Genomic DNA, 12,249 nt, shown 5'->3' on the forward strand with positions numbered 1-12,249 from the left:
TTTTCCCTTTTTCTCAACTTTACTTGCACTTACAAGGCTGGAACTGTCAGAAGGAAATGAAAACTAATCAAAACTCCATTTTTATGTGATAGAAATTACAACTCAAGAATTAATAAGAAAGAAAGAAAAAAACTTCAAAAATCATGACTTTTGAGTTAAAACGATAAGGACATATCAACGTATGATAAATATATATGTATATATATGTGATTTTCCTCTATTATGTGCTTAAAACCCAGATAACAAGAAAACCAAAATTAAATTTGGGATTTTTTTTTCATTCAAAGCAATGGCTTAATACCCAGATAAGAAAAACTCATAAATTCCAAAAATATACTTTATTCCACCATATTCTGGATAGCCAAGCGTATATATATATATATTGTATATACACGACAAAAGTAACATGGAAAAATTTGAAAAATAATTCATACCAGTAAAAACAATTATTAAAATGAGGTTTTAATTCAGGGAAAAGACATGAACGAGTCTTGATAAAACTAGCTACATGCCACTTCCCCACTGAAACTGAAAACAAAAGACTTTCTTCCTCTACCTATTTATATATAAATATTGCGAACAAATTCTGTTTTGTATTGTTTGTATATGTATAGAAAGAGAAAATAATAAAAAAAAAAAACAAAAACAGAGAAAGGGGGTCAAACCAAAGTTGTCACAGTATTATTATTAAACAAAAAAAAATGAAAAAGGTTGAATCTTTCTTCACCTTCACGCAGGGAAGAAGAAGGCTGGATGGAGCTAGCTGGTCTCACGCAGGGAAGAAGAAGGCTTGGCCGCACACAGGGAAGAGGAGAAGAAGAGTTGGCCTCCGGTGTCGTCGTTCGCCTCTGGTGTCGTGTGAGGGCTTGGGCCTGCGTGGGTCGAAGCTTCGACGACCTCTGAAGATCCCTAGCCGGCACGTGTAGGGGAAGGTAGCAGTCGAGCTCCACAAAGACACAGGCGAGAGAGAAAGAGTGAAGGAGAGAGGTTTGGTGGGAGAAAGAGATCCGAGAGAGAAGAGAGATAACGATGAGGAAAAAGGAGAAGAACAGAAAGATAAAGAGAGATTTGAATTAAAAAAAAATTATTATTTGGTGCTTATAATTTTTTAAGGCCCACCATTTGTTTTTCCAATTTTCACTTTACTGCCTTTTTATATTATCAATTATAATACTTTTTAAATAAGCTTATATTAATGTGTTGTAGAAAGTATTATTTGGTGTAGTGTATGTTTTTAGGAATCAAATTCTTTGAAAAATGTAGATATTTTTAGGATCAGAATCCTTGAAAAATACGTGTTAAGAAAATTATCGATAGTTAATAAAGTACTACGTAAGGTCCCGAGGGACTTTGCTATTAGAGTACTGCTACAATATGTTTCTTAGGCCAGATCAAGTTTACCGTAATGTTGGACACAATACGATAAACTTGGGGGGCAAATGTTATCCCTCAATATTCAAGATATGACATGGTGAATGAGAAAGCGGCACATGGCATCACAAGTCAAGGAAAAAACGACAAAGTGTTGAAAAAGATCGATGAACAATGATGGATAGGACCAGGACCTATAGGGAAGTCGACCAGGCCTAAACCCCTAGAGGTAGTTGACCTGGCCCTAGCCCCATAAGGGTGGTCGGCCTGACCCCAAACCCTAGGGGTGGTTAGTCTAGCATGCCTAAAAATCACAAGGAGTGGTCGACCCACCCTATTCTTCATAGGGCGGTCGGCCTAAACTCCCAAATACACTTCACTGGATAAAGTTCATGCTCGTTCAAGCTGAAATCAATAGGCTTAGCACCCAGAAGATCAACAGGCCTAGCACCCAAGCTCTAAAGGGTCATCAGGCCTAGCACCTAAGTCTCATAAACTAACCAATACTTAGCATTTTCCCGAAGGTTTCAATCGTGCATAGTCAACCATGATCCAAAGAAACGAAGAGAAGACCCGCGATCTCATAATCATGGGAAGGTGGACTCGTATCTCCACTCTCAATGATCGTGTACAAAACCACGATCCTCAGTCTGGTCGATCATGTAACAACCCCTATGTACTATAAATAAAGGACCCGAGGCTTCATTTAAAGGGACAGATGGAGAGATTTTTGGATCAATCATTTGGATTAACTTCTGGGAAAATCTGTGACGAGTGAACTCTTTAGTTCACCTTTGTAATTTTCAATTAAGTGATTCAACATTAAATACTAAGTGGATTAGGTTATTACTATTCATTAGAACAGGGTTGAACCACTATAAATTTCTGTGTGTTTTATTTAAATATTTGTACTATGTCGTATATTTACATTTATATCATTCAAAAGGTGTTGTATATCATACATACGACCATTGGCCAATTTCACAGGTCAACAGTAAGTATGAAATGGTTGGTTGTCAAGCTTGCGATTGTGTTGAGTCCGCGAAAAACAGCAAAAAATGCCCTGAACAGAAATTGACGTTTTGTATAGCGGACCAATCACAGCAGCTTCGTAAATAGATTGAACAGAATTGGGGAATAACTGCATCAAGTGAATCCAAGTAATTGCGATGACGTGCACAAGAAGGGGAGGGATTGGAAATTGAAGCAATTCAAGATGTTTGGGCCCGATAACGATTCTGCCTGGGGCACAGATGTCTTCCTAGCGCCATTTCTTGAGTTCTTCTTCGCTTAATTACCTGATAGTGATTCCTAGACAGAGTGTGCATTTGCATTTTAAATCACTGAATGCCTTTACATACTTCTCTTCATGAGTTGTTGGACTCTTAGTAGGTTTGCTTGAAGGAATTAAAGATGAAGCTTTGGAAGAATTCTTGGAAGAGCGTTTGGAAGCCATTGATGGTCGATTTTTGGAAGGAAAAGAAGATCTAGTAGTGAACGAAGATGGTAGCATAAACACATGACATGATTCAAAGAAGAATGGGGAGAAAGAAATCAGAGAGTAAAGGAAGATTTTGATGAAAAAGAGATAATCAAAGGAAAAAAAAGGAAGGAAGATAAAAATTCAAGGCGGTTAGAGGAAAGAGAAACTTTTTCTCACCTGGTTGACTTGGAATTCGAAAGAAGTGACCGATAATTAATGCTAATAGAAAGCCAAGCATGTGCGTGGATTGAGGCAGAATTTTTTAGCAGAGCGAATGAAACAGGTCGAAAGTCGCCTTTATCCATTAGTTCGTGATGCAAATGGAAAAGGCGAGGGACAATTGTATGGGGGTAATTTCCCTGAAGTGATGTGGCATCAGACTATGAAGAGAAAATGCTTATTTCGAAGAAGTATTTCGTTAAAGAAATTAAAGTGTGATAGTTGAGCTCTGAGCTCAAAATGACTGAATAGATTGATGAGCTCTAAGCTCAAGATGATTGAATAGATTGATGAGCTCTGAGCTCAGGATGATCGAGTAGATAGATGAGCTCTGAGCTCAAAATGATTAATTAGATTGATGAGCTCTAAGCTCAAAATGATTTAATAGATTGATGAGCTCTTAGCTCAAGGTGATTGAATAGATTGACGATCCCTGAGCTCGAGATGATTGAATAGATTGAAGCTCAAAATGAATGCACGAGTCGATGAGCCTTGAGCTCAAAATAGATAGACTGAGGGAAGAGCCCAGAGCTAAAGTTGAGCGAAAAGATTGGTGAGCCTTGGAGCTCATGATGTGAAGGAGGGAAAAGGCAGGAAAATGGTTGATGAAGCTAGACATGTGAACCAATCACGATAAGCTTTCTTAACCTTATTCTATGTCATTTTTCTATAAATAGAAGAAGAGTGACCTATTTTGGGGACCTCAGACTTTAATTTGATAAAGTTTGTATAGATTGAGAATTGATAGGGAGAGCATTGCACTAACTTAAGCATCGGAGTGTCTTTTGCAGATACTCCCCATTTTTTTTTCTTACTCAATTCAGTGAAGAACACATTCATGTTGTTGGTTTAGCCAACAAAATGAGTGTTACTCAGATGAACTGCATCAATAAATAACAATACGTTGAATTCATGATGAAGCGAAATAAATAAAAATTTGGGGGAAGATTTTGACCCAAAAACAAAGAATATATTAATTCCATTTATACTAATCTGGTCATAAACCGGCTACTCCCATTATTAGGTAAATTCTTTATAATACATAGGATTTTTACTCCCTGAACTATTACAAATATTTATTGTGCTCCCTAAACTATTCACGTTGTTTTAAATTCCCCTCAAACTATCACATTACCTTATTGTGTCCCTCAGTTAGGTTTCATCCTACATGGCTAACTAAGTATTGATATAACACTTTAGGTATTGACATGGTGTACATAATTAAAAATAAAAAATATTTCAAAAAATAATTAAAAAATTAATGCCATGTCACTACCTTAAGTGTCAAATCATCACTTTGTTAGCTATGCCGGATGAAAACTAACAGAATTGGCACAATATGATAACGAAATAGTTCGGGGGAAATTAAAACAACGCAAAAAATTTAGGGGCACAATAAAATAGTGGTAGCATTTCAAGGACAAAAATCATATTATTCAATTCTTTAAGTTCAAGTGGGCCCATACCCTACCCAACTTTTGTCGAGAAGCCATGTGCATTGTACATAAACTCAGAGTATGACCACTCCAACAAATAAAATATGAAATATATAACAAGCGTGACTCGTTCCTAGCCCGTACTAAGCTGGTTGGAATCGGAGTCCTAAATTTATAAACAAACATATATGTATACATAGGTGTTGTTTGGTAACACTTAAAAAAATAGGTTTTTATTTAATTAATTAAAATTTTGAAAATTAAACATAAAATGTGTTTGGTAACTCTATTTTTATATATTATTTTTTAAAAATTTAATTAAAATTTATTAAATTTTGAAAATAGAATTTTTTCACTTTCAATTTTTCCTTTCTTTTTTTTCTTCTTTTCTTCAAATCAACACCTTATATTGTTAAACAAAAAATAAAAATAAAAGTTATAAAACGCGTTTATTATTTTTTGTTTTTAAAAACAAAAAAACAAAAATAGTTACCAAACATATATTTTTTTAAAAAAAATAAAGAAACAAAAATAAAATTATATTTCTACTTTTGTTTTTAAAAATTTCAAAAATAAAATTTTTACCAAACAGGCCCATAGTATGTCATATCGCGCAAAAACATAACACTAGTCTTTGTCATACTAAATCCTCGCAGAATGCCTTCCTATACGATAAACCGAGTCTAGTACCTTACAACAATTGTGTTATTTTAAAAATTCTTCTGAAAATGATTGATCATACAGAGAAATGTGTCTCTCTATTGTTAAATTCAGTACTAGAAAAATGTAAATTCAAGCATACGAATAAAATAGCTGAAGCAATGGTGAAAACTCATTTGGATCTAGTATGTTAATTAGCTAAAATTGAGACTGAATTCTGTTTTTTTTCTTTTACAATCCTGCCTTATCTATACCCATTGATTAATAAAATCGTTTGCACGTCTTGGCTCAAAAATTCCAAGACAATAAAATGCTATTAGGTCACGTTTGGAGGGATAATTTTTTATGATGTAATTTTGTTTTGAAATTAGAGAAAAGAATGAAAAAATTAATCCAACAATCTAAATAATTCTCCTAGTTTGGAATAACTTAATTTCATTAAAAACTAAGATAATTTTAGTCTATCCAATCCCATCTCCATGTAATAAGAAAAAAGAGTTACCACTTTGTATCAAACTTATTTTCTTCTAAATTGTTATATTAACAAATCATCAACTCTCTTTTTTTCTATATTTTTTCTCTAATCGGAACGTGACCATATAGCAATGTTATTATTTATGTGCATGTATAAAAGTCGGCATTGTCCGAATTGGTAAACAAGGCATTCTTTCGTTCTCACATGCCAAAAGCAAGCCAAATTCAACTCAAAATGTGGAAAGATTCAGAAAGAAGAGAGTGATCAAAATAACAATATTATATCCAATTTAACAAGTACTCAATTTGCTCGAGGCCAAACAAAATAGACCAAAAGCTTAACAAACGATATACAAGCATAACACTCAGTTATACGCGTAACATATATATCGCACTCCTATATCATCGTCTTCTTTAACACTCTATTCATGGGTTTCATGTGAAGAAGATTAGTGAATTATTTCATATATTATTCAGTGTCCGATTCTTTTGTTCTATATAGAAACATCTTGTTTACAATAATGTATCAATTATTTTGACATTTAAAATTCAAAGGACACAGTATTTCCCATTCAGACCTTCCCTTCTGTTCCCCTCAGTTCTCACCACTCGACACCCCTTGAAGTTCAGATGAAACACAACAAAGAGCTCTGTTCAGATGAAACACAACAAAGAGCTCTTCCGCTCCAACTTCTCTATTGACATACTGATGATAATCTTATGACAATGTTCACCGTCCTTGCCAATGCTTGGGGGCCATTGTTGAATCATGCCAGTATACAGTTAATACTGATATTACTCGTCTATTGTTTTCATGGAATTAGTTTTCCTAGTTGTATCAATTGGACCGGACATTCACAGTAGTTACAAATGAGTGAGAACTGAAAAGGAAAGCGTTTGAAGAGCAGGCCACTAACCCTTCCTCGCAGGCACATATGACCTCAATACCCAATACAGACTTCTTGAGTGAGAAACCGTCCTAACCTCTTGTTGGCTTGGGCCACTTCAGCTACAGCAGCTCTAACTTAGCAAATACTTAATCAAAGAAAACATCTAATGTGGCACAATCATGTATATCGGGAAATTTGATATTATCCGATTAGTCTTTAAGCTTTCCTAGTTGTGGCTAACTATAACCTATTGTTATGTCAAACATTTTAGACTCGACAGATACGTCAACGCTTTTCCCCTTCCTCTAATCAGAGTCTTCCTCTCTTTCAGTCTTTCTCTGTCTACTTCTACTTACTCTTCTACAGGCTGGTCAATAAAACTCTCACCCCTTTCCTTCAGCCAACAAGAAATCTCTCTCATGTTATGTCTCACAAACTAGTTAAATCATTAAGAAAAATAAGCCCAATGCAAACACCTAGAGGAAGGAAAGATAAGTTTGGTTTAACAAATAACTAATTCATAAGGAGTAAAAGAGGAGGGTAAGACCACAAATTATCAATGTCCAAATCCAAAACCAAACTAATCAGAAGATGGGGGGAAGACTAAAAGTTATGACTCAAATAATTTGGGACAGTTACTCAAAATGGATCATTCTCAGAACCATAAAAGCCCCCAAAAGACGAGCTCTTAGCAGTACAAAACATGCAAGACACCCCTAAAAATACTCAATTAACAAGACAAAGTTACACACAAAAATACAATGCAACAAACTACTTATGACTCAGCCTGCAATGAACATATAAAGCTTAAAACAATAACCCACATAAAAACCCAAAAGAAAAAACTGGAAACAAAGAAGGTTCTTGCAAAATACAACTACCCATATGCATTAACTGTGATAATCATAACAAGTCCTTTAAATCCTAGGTTTCAGATTACATCACTATCAAACTCCAAATCCCAGGATTAATTCACATACAAAGTTCATGATTACATTTTTTTTTTCCTTTTTTCTTTTTCATACTCGTCAAAACTAATAATTCAGAGAAACTACTGGTTACTAATCTTTAGTGGAGACACCGTACTTCTCCTGCATCCTTGCGATCTCTTCCTCTTTCTTCTTCTGATCGAACTTTTTGCTCATCTTGGCTTGCTGGTAATACAGCACGATGAGGTAACGATTTGCAACATTAAAGCCGGAGAGGTGGTCGACCGCGGTCTTGGCGTCGTAGATGTCCTCATAAACAACAAAGGCCGTACCGCGAGTGTCCTTGTTAGTACCGATTCGGATTTGGCGTATGGCTCCGTACTTGCCGAATATGTCGTACATCTCCTCGCTCGAGATGTTGAACGGAAGATTCCTGACGTACAGAACCCGATTCACCTCCGGTGGAAGCCGGGTGTTCCCCTTTCGGAGACTGATTGTAGTCATTGGGGAATTTAGGGTTTGGAGTTTGGACAAAGAGAAAGCTTTCTCTGAGATTTTGCTGGAGAAAGGTATAGAAGGAACGAAAAGTAGCACTCGTTTGGGGATTTCGTTTTTTAATTATTTCCTTCTTGGCGGCGAGAGTAATATTAGCATCTCAAAATTTTATAAAGATATTTTTATTTTTAATAACTTCAGCAAAAACTTGGCAAAAATAAAAAAATAAAAAAATAAATAATAAAAATAACTTCAGCAAAAAAAAAAAAAAAATCTTATATCTCTTTTAAAATTTAAATCTTTTTTTGACAAATTTTAAAACTTAAATTATTTATCGATAAATTTAAAATTCTAATAGAAAAATCATTTAATACAAAAATATTTCAATATTTAAAAAACTTTTGTCAAAAACAAAAATTAAAACTTATAGTGAAAAATAAGACCCATTCCGAAATTGATATTATTATATTTTTTTAATAAGGTACTAGATTATCTCTTTATATAAGAAGTATGTATATACCGAAAAAATATTATTTAATTGTTTTTTCGTTAATTTAAACTAAATATTTTAAATATTTAATGGAATATACTTTTAAAATTAATTAAAAATATATATTTATTAATTATATTAATATAAATTTAAATATTATAAAATATTATTATTGTTATCCCCGTTTCTTCTGGCTTGTATGGATCCACACTCTAAGCCCATGGGCCGCTTTCCTAGGGGGTTAAGGCCCAGACCAGGCCCATTAGGCGAAGGGAAAAAGGATAGTGGCTGCCCAAGTCTCGGCAAGGCCCTAAGAGGCATCCGGGAGAATAAGCTAGGAGTATCGTCGGGGCGGGTTGTGTAGACCTGGGACCGCATGCCGGGATGTCCCCTGATGTACGGTAACGGAAGTCACGGGCCCCCAAGGAAAAGATATGAGGTTGGGCCGGGACCTTTGTGGATAAACCCAGGTCCTGGTAAGTGAGCCGGGACCCTAGTAAACGGAGGGGGACTCTGGTAAACGGATATGGATTGGTTGGCCGAGTTTGGCGTGGTAAAGTGTCCCCGATGCTGACATCGTCCCACGAAGCGTGGGGGTTGTCCCCACGGTTGACCTGCAGAGGAGGCTACCTCGGGATTGTATGTCGTTGGTTCAGAACTACGCCGCCACTACTCTGACCGATCTTGTCTCCCAAATCTTCCTCGTAGCCCATAACACCCAGACTGAAACATCAGTTTGTCGCATGTCTTAGAATAAGATCTTGTTTAGACTTGCCCAATGGGCTTTGATTAAATGTATGTTTCATATTTCGATCCTTTGTATTAGGCCCGCATCAGAGAAGCCAATGGTATTTACGCCCTTATTAGGCCGGAATATCCCGGCCCAAGCCTAGTGCACTCATATGCCTATAAATACGAATAGTGGTGCACTGGGGAGGGGATCCGAGATTTTGATTGTAAGCAGTTACTCTGCTCAAACTTTTAGAAAACTCCATTGTCAAGAGTTCTCTAAGCTCTAATACAACTGTCTCGTGGACTAAGGCTCATTAACGCCCCAACCACGTAAAAAACCTTGTTTACTTTCGTTAAATCCTTTCTTTTACGCTCTCTAATCTTTCATAATTCTAGTTTCCGAAAAACTCGGTAAACATTTTGGTGCTTTCATTGAGAGAAAAAGTGAGAAGGCTTGAGTTGATCTTGAACGTCTGCAACAATGGTGAACATGAGACACACCACTTTCGACCCTACTAACCAAGAACAAGGCGTAGGAGACACGCCACTGCCTATCCAACCTCTTCCTCAGAGCCAACCTGAGGACACACCTCATCAGATGTCCCAGCCTGACGAGTCGTAGAACGATGAAGGTGGGGAAGAGTATGAGGAAGATTACAATGAGGAAGAAGAGGGAAATGAGGGGGAATACCACGATCTCGAAGCTGAGGATCCCGTGATCCCTGAAGAAGTAAACCCCAACCAGGAGGACCCGGAGGTGACCAAACTGAGACAGCAAGTCCTGGACCAAGAGGTCAGAATTGCCGAACAAAAGGAAGCCACTCGACGGATGCAAGAGTCCCTGCAAGCTTTCATAGCCGCCCAAGGCTTGGCGGCTAACCCTCTAGTTGTTCTGCCTCCAGGAACGCAATGGCCTGCTCCGCAGGCTAGGAATGGCGCGCCCGGAGATGCGAGGCCGATTCCTACCCCGGGACAAGCTCCCGGACAGGGCTCAGTTAACCCGGCCCAAGAGAAAGGGAAGGCCAAAGCAAACCCCCAGACGGAAGTCCCTCTTGTCCAGAAAACTGGGACCCATCCCCGGCCGCTCCCTAGGAAAGAGAAGGTGAGCCCCGTCCCAGGACAGGGCCACCCATTCAATTTGCGAGGGATGCACCCGCAGGGTACCAGGCCCCGGCCCGCCCCAGGGCGGATTAGACGGGAACAGTCTTTCCACCCAAGCGCTTCCATGAACAAGGGCCACCGGGACCGCCAGCATAATGACGAGCCAAATGCCCTTAGCTCCGGGGACGATACATCTCGGGTAGACCTGCGCCATGGGCTGAATACTCGAAAGGAACGGGTCCACAAGGAAAAGATCTACCCCCGAGACGGCGATTTGAGAAATAATCTCAACGACAGGAGGAACGAAAGAGTCCCCCTGGAAGACGAGACGGCCAAACAGTTCATGGAACAGCTGGCCGCCTTAAAGAAAGTCACGGACCGTGTAACGACCCAAATTTGCTAATAAGGCCTAGGGCCTTGATTAGTGTGCCTGGAGGGCAATAAGTGAATTATTGATATAATATGTGAATATGTGATAGACATGCATGTGTTAGTTGAATTGAATATGCATGTGGACCCCGATTGGATATTAGGGGTATGTTTGTGATTTAAGCTCATTGAGGGCATGAATGTGATAAATGTGATATGTTTGTCATATGTCTGTGTAGTACGATCCGAGACAGACCTAGAGAGCCGTTAGTCGAAAGTCACAACGGGGTTGAGAATTTGACTCGGGGAGAGTCGAGGGGTATACCGTGTATGAGATATTTTATGGGGTTTTCGGGTGTTGGAAATAAATATTTGGAGATATATTTGAGGTTAGAATGCCTGGGAGGGAATATTAGGAAAATTTACCGTTTTTCCCTCAGGGGACATTTTTGGTTGCCCCGAGCTTTGAGGTAATCTTATAGACTTAAGTTGAATAAAACAAAACCCAGAATCATTTAGAACTCTCTAAACCAACCCACTCTCTCTTCCCTCACTCTATTTTCTTTTCTACACTTGAAGGCATAGAGATATTTTGAGGAAAACCAGTCAAGAACTAAGGAATTGGAGTTGAGTTTGGGAGACTCTAACCAGAAATCTAAGGCTTGGAGCTTAGGGAACTGAGTTGGGGATTCAATTCTGTATAAGGTAAGCTTTCTAACATGTTGAGTTATATTGATTGCAGCTGAATTCTGTTGATATTGGGTGTTAGGACTTAGACATGCATGCTTTGGATTCTAGGACTGGTTTTGATTGTTAGATGGGTGTGGGAATTGGCTCTTGAGTTTGTTGGTATGTTTAGGTTGCTTGAGTAAGAATTCTGGGTTTAATTATGAGGTTGGGGATGATTTTGGTTGAGATATGTTGGGTTTGGCTCGAAGGAAATGCAAGGAAAATGGTGTTTTCTGGGTTTGGAGGTGAGGGTCGCGGCCCTAGGAGGGGCATGCCGCGGCCAGTGTGCACGCGAGGCCTTAGGAGGCCATGGAGCTCGAGGCGCGCCGCAGCGCTTGGCCAAGCATGCCACGGCCCGTGTGTGCTTCCAGGGAGGTGTTAGCCTCTGTTTTGAGGCTAGCTGCGGTGCTTGTGGGGTGGGCCGCGGCCCTAGCCCAAGGTGCAGGGTGACTTGTGGGTTTTGACTTGGGAACTTAATTGCTAAGGCTCGAGATGGATTTTATCACCCGGATTGATAGAATTCAAGGTCCCGGAGATTAGAATTATGGCTCGAAGTTATTTAGTGGATTAGAACTTGATGGATGAAATTGTTAATGCGTTGTGACTAGGGTTTCGGTGAGGCTCGGACTAGGGAACTGTGCTCGGGATATCGGTGCTTAGAAAGCTCGGGACACAGGTAAGAAAACTATTGTTCCCATAGAGCTTCTGTTGCAGGGCTTGGCCCTATGTGATTGTGTTGCGGGGCATGGCCCTTTGACTGGATTTATGTGTGTTTTAACATTTGTTTAGTATATAATGTGTATGTATTAATGATGGGGCGGCGATGGCCGGGAACGGCGAAGGCCGAGAACGACAAGGGGCCGGAAGCAGC

The 12,249-nt window shown here is 38.7% G+C and overlaps 1 protein-coding gene across 1 annotated transcript; it reads right to left on the bottom strand.

Moving 5' to 3' along the window:
- Positions 1-7,394: 7,394 nt before the first annotated feature.
- On the bottom strand, positions 7,395-8,096 carry LOC133788749 (splicing factor 3B subunit 6-like protein). The gene has a single exon (XM_062226341.1). It carries the CDS (start codon positions 7,964-7,966, stop codon positions 7,595-7,597), a length of 372 nt encoding a protein of 123 aa, XP_062082325.1. The 5' UTR covers positions 7,967-8,096; the 3' UTR covers positions 7,395-7,594.
- Positions 8,097-12,249: the final 4,153 nt, after the last annotated feature.

Source organism: Humulus lupulus, chromosome 7 (assembly GCF_963169125.1).
Source record: "Humulus lupulus chromosome 7, drHumLupu1.1, whole genome shotgun sequence".
Taxonomy (NCBI): domain Eukaryota; kingdom Viridiplantae; phylum Streptophyta; class Magnoliopsida; order Rosales; family Cannabaceae; genus Humulus; species Humulus lupulus.